Genomic DNA, 23,667 nt, shown 5'->3' on the forward strand with positions numbered 1-23,667 from the left:
GTGATAAAAACGTGAAGTAGGGAACACATTGATGTAACAACACAAAACTAGCAAAGGTAAATGCAACCTTACCTTCTTAAAGGAGGGAAAATAGAAAGAGAGAAAAAAAAAAAAAACACACAGAAAACTGCATACCTAACAACCTTCTTTCTTCTCAATTTATCGACAAAGTAACTGGATACATCCAAAGGGGGGGGGGGGGTTGTTGTAATTTGGTTTGGTGTTTTTGTTTGCAAGCCTAGATTCAAATAAGAAGTGCTACAACACAAGTATAATCTCTGCTTCAAATAAGTAACAAAGAATGTGCAACAATTTCTTAAAGTACATAATAAAATCCACCGAACTGCCTGAGACTTGAAAGGCACTGGTTTAGCTTCTGCTGAACAGGAATTCTGCTGTTGCTCCGTTCTTTACACAGAAAGGCAAAACATCAGTAAGATACTCTTTAAATGACTCAAAATACATTTAACAGAAAACTCCTGATAAAAACAGCAGCGCTGTAAAACAAACTACTTCCATGCAGGATCATCAGAAATCTGAGGAAAAAAAACTATTAAATCAATCAATTACTGATTACAAGTCACAAACACACTTTTTAATATGCCCAGTTCCTCCTCCCCATCCCAGGTGGTTCAAAAGAACCCAGAGGCTCAGAGAAAAAGCAATGAAGAGTTACACACTACAAAATACAGTAACACAATATTTTCTTTATTTCAGGACTGTACAAAGTATAAATGTAAAGATATAATACACCAAGATAAACCTTTAAAAAAAAAGCATTTGAGTATTTAAACAACAATACTGCAATACTGCCATCAAAAAAAATGCCTTTATTATCTCCCGTTAGGAAATTTTACCTTATGGAGCGATACATCATGAAATCAATTGTTGTACATCTAGGGAATTTACCAATAGAGCTCTCTTCCACTGGGGTATACACTTTGATTTGTCTCATGTGAGTGTCTCTTCCATTTTGGTGATTAGCTAGAACAGCAATCTGAATCATAAATGTGCGAATAGGCTTCTTATGGGTATCTGTTAAAGGAACATGAATCCAGCCGCTTGGTTCCACTAATTCAAGTTGCTGTCGAAAACAAGACAAAAAGCAAAGTATTCAGGAACAGTTAATATACTTAATGTAAATGATCACATGATATTTAATGATATTAAACCTAATACAGAAGAGTCTTGCTGGTCAGATTTTAGTTACTTTTTAAAATCAGTTTGAAGTAATAGAGTTGAAAACTCACAGCTAATTTACTGCTGGTGTAATTGAATACAAATGAATTTGACTAGTTGCGTCTGCTTTTACCTCTCAGAATCTGCCCTTCATTTTGCACCTTAGGCTTAAAATAAAAAATGAATATAAAAATAGACTTGAATATAAATCAAGTCAAAACAGTACTATTTGTATCTTGTTACGAAAGGACACTTCTCAAAAATGATAGAAAATGTGCATCTTTAAATTGTTTGAACCCTTATCTACACACCCTGAACTAAAGTATGCTAGAATGACTTCGATAAGAAATGAAATCCACATGAGCAGGTTTTCAGAATTCCTTCAGTTATTAGAGGAACTGAAAAGGAATAAGGGGAAGGTGACAGAGGAAAAAATACAGGATAACTCATGGACTTCACATCACTGTAGTTATATGTGTGTCAAGACAAATGCCTAACCAATTAATAACTGCTGCACAGCTATTTAATCACATTTTGAGGCCCATTTTGACTTGGCTTTCACACAACAAGCCAAGTGTAAAATGATTTATTTATTTATTTATTTATTTTACTTCCCATCCTACAGAAACCAATGTCAAAGCAAACAAAGAAATGCTTTTTTTTTTTTTTTTTTTTTTTAACTCTAAACCACATTACTGACACATCAGCATACTGAAATCCAGCTAGATGTTATGCAGAAGTGTGGTGACAGCTTTTGTTTAAAGCTAGTTGCCCAACTTCAAAGCACAGCTCAAAACACATATAGAAGAGCACACAAGTCAGAAGCAGTCTTCGGGAGGCTGGGGTGGGGGGGGAGAAAAACAGTTCTCCATAAGCAAATGAATTTCACAAAGCTAAGCAAATAGACTGCTTTTCTTAGCAGATGAGTTCTGCAGAAGAGGTATGCTTTGAGCAGCTCAATATTCCCATTTTTCTTCTGAACACGCTACAAGACAAACATCCCATCAAATGCTTAAAAAGCCTTGATTAAGATTTTAAAAAGACCCACACGAGATCGACTGATCCAGAGGTGTTACCAAGCACTCTAAGGGAATGACCCTAGAAATAAGGGAAGTCAAAAGTACACTTGATGACTGCTTTAAGGTTAAAGAGACAGGAAAAAAAAAAACAACTCACACACCTCTACTTTAAGAAGAGATTCCACTGCTGCAGGCACTCCAACAAATCACTTTCAAATTATCAGATTTTTTTTTTTTCCCCATAGGAAGCTTCAGGTAGCAGTTAGCTTTAAAAGGAATAAAATGACCTACTGTTGAAGCAGCTTTATATAGGGAAAATTCATCGTTGTGAGGTAGTAGTGAACTGTTTAGCACAAGCATGCTTTGTATCCCCACAGTAAACAAAGGATGAGGATCCCAGTAATATGCTAAGCAGCTAACAGTAAGTTAAAGTGCCTCTGATTTGGAATAGAATTGAGATTATAGCTAACTGAATTTGCATTTAAATATTATTTTCAAAGTTTACAAATTTTGACTGACGATTCAAAGTGAAAATTTAAGTTCCAGAGCTAAAATTTTATTTTTTAATGCTTGGATGAAATTGATTAGTTAATGCACTTTCTTTAGATTGATGCTATTGGTTTCAGGCAGATCTAAAACAACCCAGGTTTGTTTATTTTATTGGCAAAGAAATCACAAAAAGTGAAATGACTCCAGCTCCAGAATCAAAAGAGGGATTGGCAAAATTGGACTACGTTTTCAAAAGGATGTTAGATGCTTATGACTTTCACGCACAAAATCACAACCTAAGAGAACTAAGAACTAAGGTCATAAAGATGAGCACTTCAACATTGAGAGTTGCAAATGCAATTCTAGTCGGTTTTCCCCATTTCATAGGACATCATTTTAAATTAAATATTTCTCAATACTTCGTTTCATCCCTTATCAATGGAAGCTAGTCACATGCTTTTTATCTGTAGCACGTTGTTTTTCAATCCTGTTATTTATGCAATGAATTTCTTCCCTAGCCTTTCAAGGGTGGTTGGACTAGTAGCCTCTACATCTGTAAAGCAGTCAACTGAGACATTAACTTACTTAGATTATAATATCCCCTAGTTTCAGATGTCAGATTTGGCACACTTTGGAGCTGATTTTTCCTGACCTTAGTAACATACAGTACTTTACATGAAGTTTAGCTCCCACAGAGTCCACTTGCAGCTGTAAGTGTTCACATTTCTGCAAGTTAATAACATTCTCAAATCAGCCACTGGAACACATGATATATGAGTAGCCACCTAGGAACACGGTTATTTGAGTGTACTATGTAAAAGAGACCATGACTAAGCACAGAATGGACACAATTCTGTGAGCAGTACTCCACAGAAGTCTTTGTGGCTGAGAATTATTTTATTCCATAACTCTCCTCTGCTTCACTTACTCCACATTGTCCAACTTGTGTAACAGTTGAATACACAAGCCTTTATTGCCAAAATCCTGGACTCATCCTCAAAATAGACCCCACTCTAATCCAGTAATTGTCTCTTGGAAGAGGGATATATGAGACTCTTGAATGAGATTGTAGGGCATGCTACAATAGAGCAAGAGGTCTGGAGTTAGATGTAGACATTTGGAAAAAAAAAAAGTGAGCTTTTGATTTCATAATCTAACATTCCCGTACTATAACTTTTTTGTTGTTTCTCATTTACTTGTTTGTAATTGATGCCTCCATAGTTCAGCAACTAGTACTCATAGTTCATTCAACTACTGAAGTTTAACTACAATAACTATTATCTGAACACCCACCAGAAAATGAAGTAATATTTTGCCAGTGATGCACACATTTTGTGTAACCAGAAGAATGCTAAAAACGAGACATGCAAGCACTCCTAAAAACTCTGTTCTCTTCCATATCTGTCATACTCTCTCAGACAAGTGAGATGATTTTTTTTTTCCCCCCAGAGGGCCCAGGTCCATCGTTTTAAAGAAGGAATAGGACATGGGAATAGGCTGTAGTAGTACAAGACAAAATGCTGCCCACTCTTAGTTCAATGTCAGCACCCAGATCCAGCCACTACAATTTGTAGCAGAAATGGGATGAAATACACAGCTCAGTTCTGCCTGGAGCATTCCCAGTGTGAACAGAATCTAAAGGAAACTTACTGTGAAGTTTTAAGAAATTCCTATTAAGCCCATGCAAATGGCAATCTTTCAAAGCCTTGTAAACTGGTCTGGAAATTTGGGTGGATTTTTACAGGGAGGCAAAAGGCACATCCTCGACACAAAGGCTGAACTCTTGCCAAATTTCAAATCCTTGCTTCAGAGCTTGGGGGCACTGGAGCATCAAAGAAGGACACCAGAATATTCTCACACAAGCAAAATAACATACTTTTCACTAGCCTTATTCTTGGAACAGAACTCCTTTGGCTGTAACTTTCAAAAAAAATCAACCCAAAGCAGACATCTGGCATGGAAAAATCACAGTCTGAACTGAACTTTGGCAAAGTTTTAAAGTAACTAAGAGTTAAGTCTTAAAATAGGAAGGGTCACACAACCTTAAGTACAGGTCGCCATTAGCAATTCTACCTACAGTAAATACTACGCTTTAAAGCCATTTCAGCTGACTTTGCTGCAAACCCTACTCTTTAAAAACACTAAACACTGTGTATAGATGTTCCATGCTAACTCTAAAGAAAATGTGACATTTCCTCAAAATGGATTTAAGTTTTTTCCTGTATTTTTTCCTCCTATGTAGGTCATTTATTAAGAATCAGTCACCATTAACTGGTCCTCCAGGAAAGTTTTAAATATCAATTATGTTACTAATTACCTAAAGAAAGAAACTTCCAGTTTTTAATTTTGCTTTTTTTTTTAATCAAAAAAGATCAAATAATTAAGCAAAGTAAAGAATCAATGAGAGTTAAATATTAGTAGCTCTGGACAAGCTAATCCTATATACGATGTGCTAAAAGTTTGCTGTTTTAAATTAATTTCTAATATGATAGTTTGTCACCACTGGTAAACAAGCAGAGTGTGAAAGTCAAAATAGAGGAATAAACAAAGGGATAAAAATTGAAATGGAAAGTCACTCACCTGTCCTTTGCTGCTGTTATACACTCTTATCTATCTCTTCTCCTGCTTTCTCTCCATTCCTTTCTTATTTTCTCTCCATTCCTTTCTTATTTTCCTGTCCTTTGTGTGCTATGGCTTTACGTATAGATTACTCAAGTAGGAGTTTATGTTATTTTGAAAGCCAAAGTAGAAATAATGTTGTCAATGGAAATCCCCACCAGCAAATTAATAACCCTGTTTCTTCACTTTCTTGTATAGTCCAGAGGTTCTAGAAAACTCCATGTGCATTTGGCAAAGATACTACTGCCACTAATGGATGCTCTACCATAGAAGATGCAAACTCCACACACACAAAACATCAAGGCCAAAGCAAATTGAGACTAAACTTTAGAGAGATGATAGAATGAAAGACCAAAACTTTAATAAGAAAGTTGTTCTATGCTGTTTTTTCAGGCCTTATAGGATAAGAAGTCAAAATCATTCAACTACCACACTTCTTCCTTCAAATTTAATAAGGAAGTTACAAGATCTTTCCAGCAGCATAGCATTAAAACTATTTACATTAACCACTTAAAAGAGAGAGAAGCTACAGTCAAGAACAGTGATAATAAGCTAAGGGCAGCAGATAGAAAGAAATCATCCTGAACCAAGACAAAGCAACATAGGTAGACAGGAAAAGGACTTACCAAAAAATAAAAAAATAAAAAATAAAATAAAAAGACAGCAATCCTACACCCTCTCCCTTCCCCCAACATCTCTCCCAAGAAATCCCCACCAGAATTAGTGAAACATGGTTTTCTGCACATTTGTCCCAGCCATCTACCCTGGACCTACTCTTTGGATAGGAGGGCAACCAAGCCCAGCTGTGACTGGTTCACAACTCTGCATGCTGACTGCCACCAGCATGCTGCCTGCCTGGTCAGCCATCTACTACCACTGCTGAGGATGGTTGTGAAGCTAAGGAACATTCTCCTCAGCAGTTGAACTCCTCTAGCCAGTCGTAAGCTCACAAAAACAAGCTGAATTCATTGCTGAATCCCACAATTCAGTTGTTAATTTCAACTGCAGTTGGCCAATAACAGCACAATAGCAGGGACGGATACAATGACTGTAGACTACATTTTCTTTATCTGTCCACAAAGAACAGCTCAAGTTGGACAACTCAACTAGACCAGGAAACTTCCGGTTTTGAGATTAGAGAAATTTGCTTGACAGCAAGTGAATCATGAGCAAGTCATGCTATTTCCAAACATCAGGAAAACAACTAGCACAGAACACCTAAAGGTAACCAATACACAATGCAACGTAATCTTGGCAGCTACTATTGACTAAAGAATTACATCATCATGCTACCACCTTTACCTCACACAGCATATTTCAAAACACAAACAGTTTTACTGTTTCTTTAGGCAATTATTTCAGACTAGTAAGAATTGGTTAGTCTTTCCTGATACACAAAGCCACTAATTCCATGTGGTCATTAAAGTGGGACAGGGCCTGGATAAACTTGCCTTCTTAGACAGGGATGCTTTGAGTACAGTAACTCCCTTATGACCTCTCTGCAGCTACCTGCCTAAAAGAGTATATACAAATAAAAGGTGATTAAGACCTTCTTACATCATTCCCTGATCTTTCCCATGCTGTAGGGTTTTTTTTTGAGACCAGTCTGGTGTCATATTCAAATCAATTCATCTCCTACAGGGTATGCACTTTAGATGGCTAGAGCCCCAGAACGTACATAAATACTCTGCAAGAAAAGTCTGCCCATGAATTATTTTCACACCTGAGCACCACAGTTGTTTCTTAGAAAGTGATTTATCCAAATCAATTTTTCTATTGTACTGAATCCTTCTTAAATTGAACGTTGACCTCGTTTCTGTATTCAGTGATATTCTGTTTAAATCCTGTGGTCTCTTGAAAGCGGTATGTAACTCAAACTGCTACTTCTACTGAGCTTATAACACTCAAGTTGTTTGTTATATTTACAGTAGCTAACACCCATTCAAACAATGCAGGATTTTTGCTGCCCTACAAAGATATAGAAAGGATAAAATCATCATCATTAGTTTCATATTCAGGGTCATTACAAGCATAGCCCAGAGCATACACTAGACAGGGCTCCCAGATTTCAGAAGGATGACCTCCTCAGTGCATATACAGGAAGCAGTTTCTGTTTTCTACTCTGCTGGAAAAATTATTTATCCTGACAAAGCAGAGAATTAATACTGCCATCACAGCTTTAGCAAGGCAGAGTATAATTCTCAAGATGTTTGTACTTGATCACGTTTCCAATTGATCATCTGTACTACTACATACAAAGGGCAACATGTATTTCCTGTGACTGCCTATAAAACAGGCTCTGAAAACAAGCAACACTTGATTTTGGTCTTTCTACTTTTCTTGTAAGACTGTCAAAGCCACCACTTTTTATTTGAGTGACTTGCCACCTTTGAAATTAAAAGAAATAGCTGAACTCTTCATAAATCCAAGTTTTTAAGCATCTACATGCTTAATTAGTTCTTACCATAGAGTTATATTTTTAAAAAGATCTTTTCAAAGCACATGTTCTCAATAATGTATTCTTCCAAGCAGAGGAAGATTTAAATAAAATAAATGCTGTTTTCATACATGCAGCATTTATCAATACAAAGACTTTCTCCAAGTTGTGTAATAAAATACGTGAAAGCCTTTTCCCTGCTTAGCTTAATTATTTTTCTCCCAGCTATCCAAATGTTTCTACAACAACTAGCAAGAAAGAAGGCTAGCCCGGTTTACAAAAATTTTCTTTCCACAACTGTCATGCCCTACCATACAGCTATCAGAATTCACAATCAGTAGACCTACGCATAATTCCAGTATTCGAACTGTCAACACTGGAAGTAGCAGAGCTTGGGCTTCAGCCATCACTTCACTTAGGAAGGAAGAGAACCAGTTAATAGCAGTGATGCACCAGTTCCAACAGAAAAATGAAGCAGATCCAAAAGAAACTTCGCAAGTTCCAAGTGAGTCAAAGGAGGGACACCACATTAGCAGCTTAACAAGAATCACAGAAACATGCTCAAAGAACCCACTGTGAAAAGCACACTTCTTTGCTCTAACGAAGCAATGACCACCTAAGGAGGTAGCTCTGTGGTCTTAATCAGTCACCTCCTTAAACGGTCAAGAAATCTAACTTCAGTCCATTAGGTAGGAGAAGTTTTCCATTCTTCCCAACAGTAGTTCCTGAAGAGTCTAGAGGAGCATACCCCATCCCTCAAGAAGATTCAACTGTAATTTAGGCAGAAAGGAGACTAGCTGTAGAATAAGCCATATTAGACAGCACAACATGCAAATATTTAAGACTCATATCATATATAATCTTTTTGTTCAAACAAGCTGAAAGAACAAATTTTTAGGAAGACTGGGGAGGCTGAAAAACAAAGCTCATAGATCCTTGCAAAAAAAAAAAAAAAATAGAGAATTTCTTTCTTTAGACTCTTCTACTCCAGATTAAAACAGTCAAAGTTAACCAATGCCCAGGTAGTAAAGAATTGTACCTGATTGAAATAGAAATAGCAATAAACAAACATGTCACAAACTATGTGACTAAGCCTAGTAGTACTGCACAAGTCCACTAGACCAGAGACCCTGAAAAATTTACTGGAAGGACACTCAATCAGCTCAGTAAAATAACAGGAAAACACTATGAAAAATGCCAAAATACGAGGCCACATTTTCAGAAGTACATTAAATTTGATGTCATTTTGTACAGAACAGTTTTCAATACATCTTGCTGAGTTTCTCTCAAACTCATTTGTACCCGTATAAATAATGAAATGCATCAAGTGTTCCAATTCAGTTTATGCAATTAAACAGCCAGCGCATAAGTGTCCAGTCACTCTTCCTTTCAATCATTTCTAAACTGCTGAATGAAGTGGTAAGTCTTGTGAAAATTAAATATTCTTTAGAAAACACTGTAAAGTGGCACTTCTGCTTTAATGAGTCAAGCAAAAGCAGCTCACTACCTTCTTGAGGATCTTTTACAGTGATCTAGTAAAAGACATACAAACACCTATACAAGTTGTAAAAGAGCAACAGACAGGTACAAAAGGATTCAAGCCCTATACAACTGTTTTTATTTTTTAAACAATACTTAGTAAATGGGATAAAAACATTAAGTTTCATGTAGTGTGATGTCTGGAACTAAAAATGTAACACAGGTATCACTAAAAATTTTAAGTAGTTTTTACACATGAGAAATCCAACTAGATGGATGGATAATCTGCAGAGATCAGGTTTTGTTGTATTTTTTGCATTTCATCAAGAACGACAAACATTTTTGAAACTTGATCACAAATTTATTGAGACCATGCCCCCCCCTCCAATACCTCATTGCCGTTACTACTAACCTGAGCATTAGTACATGTCTGCCATGGCTATCCAACAGGAAACTGTGATATGGAACTGCCCTATGGGTATTTCCTTTTTGCATTATCTCAAGGACACAAAAATATATTTGAAGAAATAGAAATACTCAGAACCAGTATATTGTCAGTGTCATGTACAAGTCCTATACTGCCTTCGCCACAAAAAAAAAGTCTTAGTCCATTCTCATTTCCTTACAGTTTAACACCTAAATTCCTAGCATTTCCAAGAACAATGGGGGGTTAATCATAGTAGCCCAACTACAACACCTCCAAGAATCACAGTTACTGTAAGAAAATAGGTACTCTACAAAAACACATCAATAGGTTCCCAGCATGGGTAACCAGCATGCTGTATCCCATTTACGTGGGCAAGAATTAGCAGCTATGATGCTCAAACAGATTCTTGTATTGCCTCTCTGGATATCATATTCAGATTACAGAAGCACAACACATGCTGGACAGTGTCAGTGAGTTATATCACATTGCCCCCTTATAGATCACAAACTGGAACATTTCTGAGTTAAGCAGATAATGTGAACTGAATTATGATGCAATGTAAATTTTCATTTGGCAGAAGTGATTCACTAGCCAACTTCTGAAATTGTTTCACTGACAAGCACATTTCGATATTCTTCGCAATGGAGTGCCCTGATGTTTCAAATTTCCCCACGTAGGATGGGTGGGTTTAGGGAACAGTTCAAGTAATTTGATTCTACCTATTAAAAAAAAAAAAAAAAAAAATGCAATCTCTTTCCAGATGTACTTCATTGATTCAGAGAATTTCAATACTACAACATGAAGAACAGCATATTGAATCTTAGTCCATGAAACGTTAAAGAGGAAAAAGTTAGGTTTTTATGGTCATTGCCTTTGCAGTTTCCATCTTCAAGTCTTCTGGCACTAGATGAGGAGCATGTAAGAGATGCTCCAGGACATACGCACCAGACAGTCCAGTAAGACATGCTCCTGGACTGCCTGTTGAATATGTCCATAAGTCTACTGTCAAATGGGATTTTGACATTGCACATGCCTTGGGATCTCCAACACTTATGGCATAGAATCACAATAAAAGCAGCTGTTTTATAAGTATCAAGTGATAATCATAAGTGCTGATGTCTGCAAGACTTAAGACCGTGCTGAACTGCCCACATGAAAAACTCCTGACAGATGGAGCCACATCCGGGCAGTCCCACAGGTGACCCTGGACTGTGCTGACAGTCATTTGGAGGAGCCCCTGTCCGTGGTACTTCCCCAGTCCCTGCCCCAGCCCTCAGACTCCCAGTACTGCACCTGCTTACTGCACTTGCCAGCAACAATGGCACATTCAAGGTGCATGCAGTCTGAGAAATGAATACTTTGCCAAATGCATAGATACAATGGATTTGTCAGCCCAAGCTATCTTACTCAATCGTGATTTCAATAAGTGATTTTCTGCCTAACTGTGGGTGGCAGAAAAAGAGCAAGCAAAAGCAAACAAAAAGCAAACAAAACCGGGCAATCTCTGAGTACTTCATCCTCTATAATTTATCTGAAAACAATTCTTGACTCTAGAAAATATGTCTGCAGTGACCATTAGGAATTTGTCATATTTCTTTCTATGAAAGTCTCTCTGGAAAGAAAGGAACACTTCTCAAATTTGTTGTCATATACACAAGTTTTTAGTCTTATTTTTTATGATCTATGAAGGATGGTGGTTAGGCAGCTCCCTATTCATTAAAAAAGAGATGGGATGTGTCTCAAGATTTATACACAGTTTCAAAGACGAGCAAAAATGTTCAATAGGTTTGGACAGTTTGCTCTCACGTTCAGCATCTTCAAATTCCTATTTTTCATTGACCAAGGTTACTTGAACTTTTCCATCATAGAGCTTATATGTGATACATCCATAAATTAGTTTTCATTAGAGGAAAAACTGCCTCATTTCACATGCTTTATGTGGTAATCATCCTGTCCGCTGGAACCTAAGAAAATATTAAAAGCCTTCTCCATGTCCCTTTGGAAATCAAAATTATCAAATCACAAAAAACAGTGACAACACACCCTAGCTTAGAGATTTGTATGTAAAGCTTAAAATTCCAGAGCAAGCCATCTAAGCATAGTATGGTTTCAGCTCAAACAGATCTCCCTCTTTCACCTTTTGCTCTAGTCAGAACCCTGTCTCTAACTGAAATCAATCCCAACAACTCATTTGAGATCACAGATTTCTTGTTTAAAAAAAAAAAAAAAATGTTCTTCAAAACTCATTTATGGATCAATCAAGGGTGTAGAAAGGAGAGAACAAGCATATCCTGAGCTCATTAGCATTCTCCTGCTGGGACCTACTTCTCATTTACCAGCTGTGTCACAGTAGACAGGAATGCCATACCTTTGCAGGTGCACTGCTATTAAACTTTGAGAAGACTCTTGGTACCAGAGGAGATCCTTCAGACCTACAGTGACTTGGCTCCAATGTGAATCTGTTACTTCCCTTGAGCTTGGCAGAAAATATGTTGACGCTGAAAAAAAAGCAACAAAAAATTCTTGAGCTTGTGCTCTAGAGTGCTAGGCTGACAGTGTAAAAAATAGGTAATGCAGCCCAAAACAAATTTTCTGCTTCAGTTTGCCTACTTCTGGTACCTAAGTTGTTTAAAATCTAAGCTGCAGACATACTGGAACAGACTGCATCTGAACAGTCTGGTTGTAAAAATGAATGATTGGAAAAGCTATGGTTTCTGCAAGTCTTTAAACTTTCCAGAATTCCAGAATTCTGAGAGAGCAGGGAAATTTTATTTTTAAACAGGGTACTATCCAACTAAAATCATCAGTAGCTCAGAGTATGAAAGATGCGGATGGGAGGTAGGAAACCATACACATAAAAAAATGCAAAAAAATAATAGAAAATATTGCTGCTCGGCACTTCTAGAAAGAGGTGCAAATTAAATATTTAGTAAAATCAAACATTTTGTACCTTTTAGGAAGCACTTCAACCCTAAAAGATTATTTCACTGCAACATTTTTTCATTTTACAGACAAGTAACTAAAGAGGAGCTGAAACTAACAAGGTAACAGGTAAGAATCCTAGTAAGCAGGTGCCCAGCACACTAGGACCAGATGATATGATAATCGTATTTTTGGCATGCTGTGTGATGATGCAGAACTCAGAGGTTCTCTGATAGTTGTTTAAAGAATCAACCACTGAAAAAACTGAGAGAACTATTACATAAACATGGCAAATGTGATTCCTAGAGGAGTTTCTTTGAAAACCCTTCTAGTTTCCTTTGAAAACTTTTATCCAATCAGAATACAGAAAGGAAAGGGACCACTTTTCACACACAACTCTTCCTTCTAGTTCCCTCCGAAAGACAAGAACAAAAAACCCTGTACATTTTCCCAAATTCATTCTGATAAACTATACTTTCTGCATTCAAACTTTGAAGTCATAGCCCTATTTGTGACAAAACTACCAAAAAGCATCTTATTAAGTATATGGCTAATGTTTCCAGAATAAAGAAAATAGACAAAGTTATCAGTTAGCTAAGAGGATACATCACTATTCCTTTAAATAAAATTCTTATCTTTGTCATGAATTTGAGGTTCCCCACCACCCCAAAAAACACACACAAACATTATGACTTCTCCAATTACTGTACTATGATCTAAAAGCTTTAGTCACTCTCCAGTAGCAATCATCCAAAATAGGGACATCATCTCCTACTATTTGAGGATGACAGGCTGCTCTCAGGGAAGATGATAGCACTTCAACCATCTTCTGAAAGGAGGTAGTGGAAAACAGGAAATAGTATAGCAGAAAATGAAAAAGCAGACAAATATATAAAGAGGACAGAAAACACTGAACAAAAGCAGTGAAATATATTACAGCAAAGGACTAGACAACAAATATACTAAAAAAAAATCTGAAATTCAGGTGAATTTACACTACAAATGAGACTGCTGACTGGTGAATAGAACAAAAAGGTGATTAATAACAGCAGCTGCCTTCCATGAGGGGTAACAGAACACCACAGAACCCTCTAAGAATAAAATATGCGGAGTTTCCTGTAAGCATCATACAAAAACAAGCATTTTAAAAGAAACTTCTACAATAGTTACACATTAAGAGATAGCCATATACAAGATTACCTTAAAAAGGCAGACAAAATTAAGGTTTTTATGAGAAACCAGGGGACAGAAGAGGGTAGAGGAAGAGGTCCTATCAATTTTTCCAAACCAGAACTGCTGGGTAGTCTGAAACTTTAGTTCTACCAAATAACACAAGGAGAAAACAATATAAATGAACTGCAAGAATGCACTGCACAAATCCGTTACAAATGGAAGGTAAGATGACTGAAAATACTATTGGGAAATAACTACTTTTGCGAAGGTGCAGAGGTTTGAAAAGCTGTACATCCCATGTCTGCAGTTTCCATTTCCATATATAAAGGAATCATATTTTGTTTGTGTGAAAGTGCAAAAAAAATCAGCTCATACTTTACCTTCAAAATTGTTTAGCCATACCCAGGAAATATGTCTAGACATAGCCACAGTTAAATTATACAAAGAAAGTATTTGAAAAAAAATCAAATTATGAAATGATAATAAAGCTTTAAGTGTCTGAAAACTAGTCACACTGAATTAATCCTATATCAAATCATTCTGAATAACTTAGAAAAGATACCCTACTGACTACACTTTATGCCTTGCATCCCACAAAATACTGAAGCACTTTTGAAAATGACTATGGGGAAACAATATTTTTAAAGTCAGTGGTTGTAGTAGCAGACAGCTGCTAGCTCTCAAAAACCCTCTATAGGTATGGAAGAGAGAAGGTCCATCTAACACAAAAGAAAACCATTCCCCTCACTGTAAAGGGCTCTTTTTACACATTGAAGAGAACTATATTTCTAATGCAGCAAGTTATACCTGAGTGCTAGCAAATAAGAAAAAAATCTCACTAGTAAAGAATATGCTGCTTTGAAAAAAAAAAAAAAAAAAAAATGGGGTTAAACAAAAGCATTTATCCTGGGTCTACAAGAATATTTTTTTTCTGAGCAGTATTTGTTTCCAATGAAGTAAAAAAAATGAAAAGAGTTGCCTCTCCTAAAAGAGAGGATTTAAAGACCCTAAACCTATGCAGGTAATTGCCAAATACTAAGCAAGTACAGTATACAAGCAAGTAAACTTTTCTTGTATCTGGATGAAGACTCCAGTACTGATAGAGACAGATACTCAGTGATAGTGAGTGGGGCAAAACCCAATAAACTGAAACATTACCCAAGCTCATTATAGCATGCCAGACTTCAATAAGCAAATGCAGAGTAACATTTCACAGGATCCAGGATAGATGTAACATTAAACTCAAGGAATATTTGCTCATTGGAAACAAATGCAAGAGACTGTTGTGAAAACTATTTGTGTAAATTTAAAAAGGCAACACTGTGTCTCATCTGAGAAGGATCCCAAATTCATAAACACGTCTAACTGGAGATATATTTTCATATGAATGAACTTTAAAGGAGAAGAAATAGTGTGTCTGTCACAGAAGTTCAGCTGGGTAGTTTTATATGAGCCAGAATACACTTCCATAAATTTGCAAAGTTGGAATCAGGACTGTTGCCCAATGGAAGCATTTAATTTTAAGTCTACATAAAATTTCTTTTTCTTTAGTGTACCAGAACAAATACAGTAGAGTTTTTAACCTTCTGCTCGGGCTTTCTTACAAATCTATATGAAAGGGTGTCCAGTAAAATGCAAGGCTGTGTTTCATTGTTTAACATGGAAGTCAAACTTCAGACTCTGCTTCACTCAATATAGATTAACTCCATTCCTTGACTTCTTTCTAGGAGTTGACGAGTCCTCAAGTAGCTATTCACTCTGAAAAGGCAGAGCTCAAAAAGATATTCAAATGGACATATTAGGTTGGGTTAATGTTATCTTACTGCAACAGCATGTCTACTAACAGGAGTCTTGCATAGTCTTACATTCAACAGATATAAGAATGCAAGCTCTTTACGATCAAATGTATGAGAATGGAAATAGAATTACATCATGTGTGCTCCTGAAGAACGAGGGGGCATATGGAAACAACAAAACCCAGAAGTGACATAATTGAAAACTTGCTTACCAATAGGCCTACTAAGTCCTAAAACTAGAGCTACTGTTGGACATCATCTTACTGCTTACAGATGTAAGGTCAGTAACAAGCTGATGGAATCAGATTGCAAGTTGTGTGTCTTACAGCAAGTCTTAAAGAACTGTCCGTACATATGGTCCTCTGCTTAATTTAATGCTATACAAGTAAATCTATCTCCTCATGACAGACAATACAAACAAGAAAAAAGTCTAATAACTCCACAACAGAAGTTCTTAAACCAGCAGTGCTAGGTTTACCCAAAGCCTATTTTGGAAAACCTCTCCATTAGACGTAGTGACTTTTACAACACAGATGGAAGCCTACTTCAGTAGTTTTATTAAGTCATTACCCCAATAAGGAACGGCAACTGTTTTCCAAGCAAGACAAAAAAACAACAACTTTGTTTTAACCTCACTAGTTAGTCTCAGTAACATCTGATAGGTTATTTTTTGCTAAGAAGTAAAAATAAAAAACAGCATAAGAGAAGAACAAGGATTTTCTGCATTTGCTAGTAAAAATGACCAAAAAATCCTTCATATACATAGTTGAATTTGACCACAGACAGATAAAGGGGGAAAGAAGAAATTTAAAAAGTTAAAAGCATAAAAAGAATTAGGGGCTAAAGTCTCATAGTTCACTCAAGACTGAGAACAGTGTTCATAAAGAGCCTCAAAAACTGTATTTGTTAACATTCCTTTAAGATGAGACAGAACACATTCCAGAATTCATTCCGAAATAAAATAGGAGTATGAGATAAACCTAGTTTAGGAACTGGATTAAGAAGTCTAGAGAATACAGTCCCTCAAGCCAGACACACATGCTCACATTATCACTCTCATGCCACACTCTTTTGTGTGTTTCTACAGAAAACAGGAAAATCCTGGGAAAGGTTTTTCTGATTCAAATGCTTGATCTCTGTTATCTTATGACAGAACAAGATGGAGAGCAGCCCTCAGAAAAAACTAAATTACATTTTAGATCTGTAGAAACATTTCCATGGTCTACTTGAGACATGGAATGGGATAAAAACATATTTGCTGCTTTTTTTTTTCCCCCCCAAAGAACTTCAAAGAATTCTATGTAGACGCTATCTAGCATTATTTTGGCCGAAGCTCCTTGAAGACACAGGTCTCCCAACAAAAATAACATTCAGGCAATCAATGGAGAAAGACCCAACTCTGCAAAGGATTATCATGAAAATAGCTCTAGAGCAATTGAAGTCCTTGCTCAGGAACTTTGTATTTTGTCTGAATATTTGTTAATTGCCAGGTATAGGTAGCATTTACTTCTGAACTTCAAGGATGACATTGTCATGTGAACAACATTCCTTTGTATAAATTTTTGCCTGAAGTCAGGTTATAAAACTACTTTTCTAATGATGCTGAGAATCTCAGCTTTCCATGTTTGCCATCAAAATGTTAAGTTTCAGGAATAAAGATACAAATACAATTTTAATGATTAAAAAAACCTCCTCATATACCTCTATGGGATATAATTTGTCGATCTAACTTCACTTTAAGAAAGTCTGTTTGCATGCTTATAAACACAGAATAATATATCCTTACTACTGTTTACATATATTAACAGTACTTGTGAATTTATGGAAATGTTTGGTTATTTGTTTCGCTGGTGGCCTGACACAAAGCATGGCACATGCCATGTGTTTTCTGTTGGCTTTTGCTCCATTTTTTAAATCTTGCGCTTCAATGTCTTTGCCACAAGGAAATACTACTACAAGTAGCAAAAACCACAGTGAATTTTTACCGATACAAATAAAGATGCTTATAACATAGAAGCCACACACAGGCCAGAAACTAAGCGGTGGACAAACTGGCTCCTAATTTCTTCCGCACTGGTGCCACTTCTCCTCAGCCCATTGATGAACTGTTAAGGAGAGTCACAGGGCGTTCCCAGCTGTGGTTGCCTACAAGTTGGCTACTTAAAAAAATAAGGTGTGGTAACGTCCAGCACCAGTTGAGACGACACCACAAGACTTTCTCAGTGCTTTGCAAGCTTTAGAAGTTCCCATTCCTTGCATATCTTTTCTTATGCTTAACACAAATTAAATGTCAACTGCTGTTTTTTCTTCTACAAAGAATTTCTATGCTGGGTTAGCAGTAGCACACGGGAAGATCAGCATCAATCTTTGTCTTGGCCTTTCTACACTTTTTTTTTCCCCCCTCATCACTTTTCACTATTTGAAATCATCTAGTACTCATTCCAATGATTACTTCCCACAATTAAGCCTGTGAAGACTATCAGGTAAATCAAAGCTGATTATTTATAATTCACTGACTTTATCCTCTCAACCCTTATCTACAGTTTGTGGGAAAAAAGAATAGCTCAAATGCCACTGAAAAGTATTCCCAACTGGCTAACAACCTCTGTATTTCAAAAATAAAAGTGATAGTAAGCAAGCATGGTCTTAGTAGCATTTTTGACACAGAAAAATTGTGGTTCAGATCTTTCAAAGAAGATGCTTCAATCTTGGACTCCCAAAAAGTTTTTACATATGGGATCCAAAACCAGAGCAGATAACTTTGGATAACTGGGGAACTTCAAGGACAGGAAAAAAGACTGTTGCAGAATGTGTTAAGACAGAAGAAAACAAAACAGGTGAACAGCTCTCTTTAGTAATGTCCATGCTACAGAAAAGCAGTACTTCTCTTTCAAATAGAGGTCTGCTGATACCAGAACATGCTACTCCAGTATCTTCTCTCTAGCATGCTCCCTGGAGGTGAAAGAAAGGTCCCTTGCTCCAGACAATTTCTTCAGTGGCACCTACCTTCTTGCTCTGCTGATTAACTGGAGTGAAGTCAGGTGGTCTGTACTGCTCAAAATATTCATCATATTCTGCCACATGCTTCCCCCACCCCCAAACAATACACCATACAGCAGGCAAATAAAGATAACAAAGATTTATTTTTCCTTAGATGAAACTAGGAACCTCTTCAAACACCCAACAACAAAAAAATTACAATCCACAAAGCAATTCCACCTTCGGGAGACACACGATTAAAAGTATTACTTGAAACTTCCCTTCAAGTATTTACAAGCAAGGAAAGCTGAAAAAAGATGCAAGATTTTTTTTTATTATTACTTCTTTTCCCCAAGAACTTGCTGACCTAATTTCTGCAATTTGTTCACAAAACATGATACAGTTCAGTAACAAACTCCTACACGATTTCCTCCTTAACACAGAATGCCACACCTGAGTAGAAAAGCATTATGCTTCAATCCAAAAAAGACTGAATCTATACCTTAGAGAATTAATCTATTACCTTATTAATAATAGGAAATAGTAAAGACATGCATACACTTCTGCAGTTACTACACTGAATGAAAGAGACATATGTAGCTCTGTGGTCATGATGTGATCTTAAAGCATTGTAGGGAGGAGGGGGGACAGGGAACAGTGAAGTCAGTCTGATTTTTTTTTTTCTTTTTTGATAGGTTACTAGTGTAGACATTATGCTTTTGGTTAACATACATCAAAATCATTTGTCACTTGTAATTACACTGGTAGAAGGACTTAAGCAATAGTTGGTCAGGCAAGTTGATAATCATCTTGAATATCAAGATAAGCTAACATTTTACCCACCTTGAACCTTAAAATCTGATTTACCATAACTTCCTTTTATCTTAAGTTTTACAAACCTGGCAGAGGATTAGAAATTGTAGTCTCTCCCTTAAAAACAAATGAGAAAAATCAATATTGCTACACACTACAGTTTGCAAATTAGAAATGTTAGAAATGTCAGAAATGTCTTATAAGCTATAGTTAAAAGAAATCCTTATCAACTGAAAGGGGCAGTCTGATACACTGCAATCAAAGGATACAAGTTTTTCAGAAGAGACAGGCGGTGAAGGAGGAGCAGTGGTGTTGCCCTATACATTATGAAACATACATATATAAAACAGATGCAGAGCAACTTTTTGCATGGCCAGATAGTGATAGGACAAGGGGGAATGGTCTTAAACTAAATGAGGTAAGATTTAGATTAGAGGTTAGGAAACAATTCTTCACTCAGAGGGTGGTGAGGCACCAGACCAGAGAAGCTGTGGATGCCCCATCCCTGGAGGTGTTCAAGGCCAGGCTGGATGGGGCTTTGGGCAAGCTGGTCCGGTGGGAGGTGTCCCTGTCCATGGCAAGGGGGTGGAACTGGATGGGCTTTAAGGTCTCTTCAACCCAAACCCTTCTGTGATTCTATGATCCAGCATCAAGAAGACATTCTACCTGATCCTGAACACCCAAACCCATGTCAGCTGTAATGCTAGATGTACACATACTACTTTAAAATATCAATTAGCCAACACTCTTGCATTAAAAAAGGGGAAAAAAGAGAGGAACTAAAGGGGTTAAAATATTGAAGCAGGTTAACTAAGTAATAGAGTCCTTTCTGTCATGCTGTCATCTACCCCTCCACCCACCTGTCTCCTTACTCCCATGTTTTGTCTCCAAACAGAATGTTTAAATGTAGTTGTGAAGAGCATCAACCTCTTTCTTGCTATATCCATTTATATTGCCAGAACCTTGTATCTGATTTTCTTCATTCTGAAGCATTAATGTCTATCTGCAAGAAGTATCTTGTGAGCCTGCATTGGTAAACTGTAATCACAAATGCCCACAAACTTTGAAAAAAAACATTGACCAACAGATATCAAATAAGGTGCACTCTCCAAACACAGAACCTTTATTCCAACAGGAACTTTCAGTAGAAAAAAAATGATGTGAAAACAGCAGACACTGATGTTCACACAAGCATACTGCATACAACCCAGCAGGCGATTTTTCTGGTTTTTTTTTTGGATTATGCCCTGGAGGTGCTGGCACAATGGAATTTAAATACCATAATTGCTTATTTCTGTGTGCCAGACTCTGAAATAACAGGTAAAAAGAAAAAAAAAAATACATGTATAACAAACATTCTCTTTTAAATTACTGGAATCACTAAATAAAATGCTTTTAATTCTCTGGTTCAAACGATGTAATTTATAACCATGTCACAAATAGAGAAGCCCAAAAGAAGGGAAAATGCAGAAATAACATAACGTTCCCAAGGTTCAGTTTACAAGGACCTCACACAAAGATTTTTTTTTTTGCAACTCTTACTAGAAACAGTATTATTTGCTAAAAATGCGGTAGCTGCCAAAAGCTATGATCCATCTAAAGCAAACATGTTTAAGATGGAAATAGAGTGTTAATGCTGAGGAAAGACAGAATTGAGTATACAAGTTTTCTTTTAAAAGTGTTGAAGCAACTGCAGTACAGTGTTAAGTTTGGTTTTTCAGCTTTCTGAGAAAAAATTGATCACATTTGCAGATAAACACCTAAATTATCATAAAGGACGTTAAGACAATAACAGAAGTAATCAAATTTCAAGCTTTCTAATTAAACCTCTTTTTCCTGCAGAAGGTTATTGGGAATTCAACACTAGCCTTGGTTCACATGATAGAACAATGGGAAAATTTTCCGAATGGTTGAACGCTAACCCTGACAAGTGTGGAGAGCCAACTACAATACATTATATGGTAGCATAACCTGCCACCCACGTTGCTGAGAGAACAGCTTTCAAACACATGCACCGAGCTGTAAAACCACAAAATCCCTTATTACACATTGTCCCTTACTTAAGGTGAAATACACTATCCCCCTTTTTACAAATCTTGGTGCTTTTTTTAAACCTTCATCTCTAAAGTTTATTTAGCAGCTAACTAGACTGTTTTTCAGACCTTTTTTCCCCCAAATGCCATCTTTCCTGTTTTGTTTTCTAACCAAAGTAATCTTTTTATAGTACACAGTCAAACCTGTTGTCTTCCACTGCTGCTTTTTTTTTTTTTTATAATTCTACTTCCACCTGTGTGACATTATCCAATTTTTAAAGGAAATGTTGGATATATGACTAATTCATTTGTGAAGATTTGTTTCTAGAGTGAAATATTTCTTTTTTTTTTTTTTGTATAAAGATACATGACTCATCACTGGTAAAGTAAAATAACAGTTCTAGCATACTTTCAATTGGAAAGTCAGATATTCTGTTATTTACTGTGATTCTTTTCCATCATTACGCAATTTGAATATATTCAAAAAGATAAACTGCCACAGTATGAGTGGTTATAGACACTGGCATTTATGTAAGTCAGCTATTACTGTAGAATGACAAACATACTCCACCCTCATTACAACATGCTGTGGTTACTAGCCAAACATCTTTGCTTTTTCTGAAAAGGGTACGTTATAATAAAAGCAGACCAGCAAAACAAATAATACAAGGGGACTCAAGATATGGTAAAAGTAACAACAATTGTTGGAAAACAATTCTGAATAGAGAAAGCGAACTACTTAATGATTTTAGGAATGCATATAATCTCATGCTATGAAAGAGATCGCTGAAAAATGTTGGTATATAAAACTTTTAGTTAATGATGCCTCCCCCCATCCCCCCTGCATGTCTGCTGCTTGAATCACTGCATTCCAAGATAGTTAGAGGATATACACAGTTTCTTCAGGGGTTTTCATTGCAACTTTGCTGGCAATGGGAATTTTATTTGCAAGTGTTTCTATTCTACTGACAAGGTCAATTAGTCCAACGAACTATTGGTTGTTCTGTCTGATAGCTCAGTCTATTTATTCAAGCAAGCACTTTTATAACCCACAATTGAATGCAGACAGTTACCCTTGTAAACACAACTGTCCACAGGGATTTTCACTATGTTTTGGGCATGTAAAAGAAAAACATGCTTTTCTCCCCTCAGCCTGATAGCACATAAGTTTGATTACAGCTTGAATTTCAAGGAATAAAGAGGGGGGCTACTGTTTTTAAATATATATGATCTATTGTACCTAAATATACACATTTGGACTAATTCCTAGGAACTAAAGAACACAGACACTTGATTGATCTCCCTAGAAGCTCCTAAAAATTGGTAATGCAGTCAAAGAGACAGATCAGCCTCTCTGCTCTATCCAAGCATTAAAAAGGAAAAAAAAAAAAAAGTGAAGTAGTGATTTAAAAGAAACAAAGAGATGCTATATGTAGCATGAAGGGTTAAAGGCTACATAAAATGGTTTCACAAAAGCCATCAGCACAACAGAAGGTCTAAGGGGTGTGTGTGTGTGTGTGTGTGGAGGGGAGAAGGGAAATGGGGGAAAATCAGCTGCAGAAGGAGGCGGGGGGGGGAGGGGGGGAAGGTGACTGTTCCACAGTTCTAGCTAGAATTTCTGTAGGTCAGCAGTGTGGCCATGCTGCCAGCTAAGTGTGTGAAGATGAAGAGTAATAGACCTTAGTCTCATAGACCTTTTATCATTGTATTCACATACGGAATCTATTTCTTGCAAAGTAGAGATTCTTCATTTGTACTAACTCAGCACAGTAAAGAGGACAGTCCAGGACTGTAAATTGTTCTTCATTATTCAGGTTTTCCCTGAACAAATCCTTCATGGGTATCAAGAAGAGGCTAACTATCATGGAAAACCAGCAATCTTTCATGGCTCTGTTCTACCAGTTTGGATGTTATACAGTTCACTACAAAAGTTGAACCGCCTACTGAAACTATCTGGGAACTCCAGAGAACAGGAGACAATCCCCAGAATGATCAATAAGGAAATATGTATTCCATAAAGCAACAACCTTGGTGAATAACACAGAAGTATACACAGTATATTAAACCTCTAACATCTATTTCATCCATGTTAAAGCATCACTGAAAACAAATAGTTTTTCAGAAAAGCATTACCGAAAAAAGCTGAGTCAATATAACAAAGGCCTTAATGAAACTGACAAACAAGTGAGAAGAGGTTTTAAGGCCTGGAAGGGGGAGTGCTCTATTTTGCTTTAACAGAAGAAGGAACTGTATACATGAGTGTGTATGGTGCTTTACCTTGGGTTCTTGTAGGCAGATGTAA

At 36.7% G+C, this 23,667-nt stretch overlaps 1 protein-coding gene across 7 annotated transcripts in view; it reads right to left on the reverse strand.

The window, feature by feature from the left end:
• Positions 1-687: 687 nt before the first annotated feature.
• ANAPC10 (anaphase promoting complex subunit 10) overlaps positions 688-23,667 on the reverse strand; it is a 38,901-nt gene continuing 15,921 nt past the window's right edge. For 3 of the 7 annotated variants that reach the window (XR_014692479.1, XR_014692480.1, XR_014692481.1), the window contains 2 exons: positions 12,018-12,147; positions 688-1,084 (listed from right to left, as the gene is read on the reverse strand). Coding sequence is in view for 1 of the 7 variants with exons in the window: in XM_084517442.1 (XP_084373568.1) it covers positions 854-1,084 (231 nt within the window). In the remaining 6 variants the exon portion in view is untranslated. Of the gene's footprint in view, positions 1,085-2,359; positions 2,465-12,017; positions 12,148-23,667 lie in introns of all 7 variants that reach the window. The other 4 variants (XR_014692477.1, XR_014692478.1, XM_084517442.1 and 1 more) reach the window with 2 other exon arrangements.

The sequence above is a fragment of the Aythya ferina genome (genome assembly GCF_964211825.1).
Source record: "Aythya ferina genome assembly, chromosome: 4".
NCBI classification, from domain to species: domain Eukaryota; kingdom Metazoa; phylum Chordata; class Aves; order Anseriformes; family Anatidae; genus Aythya; species Aythya ferina.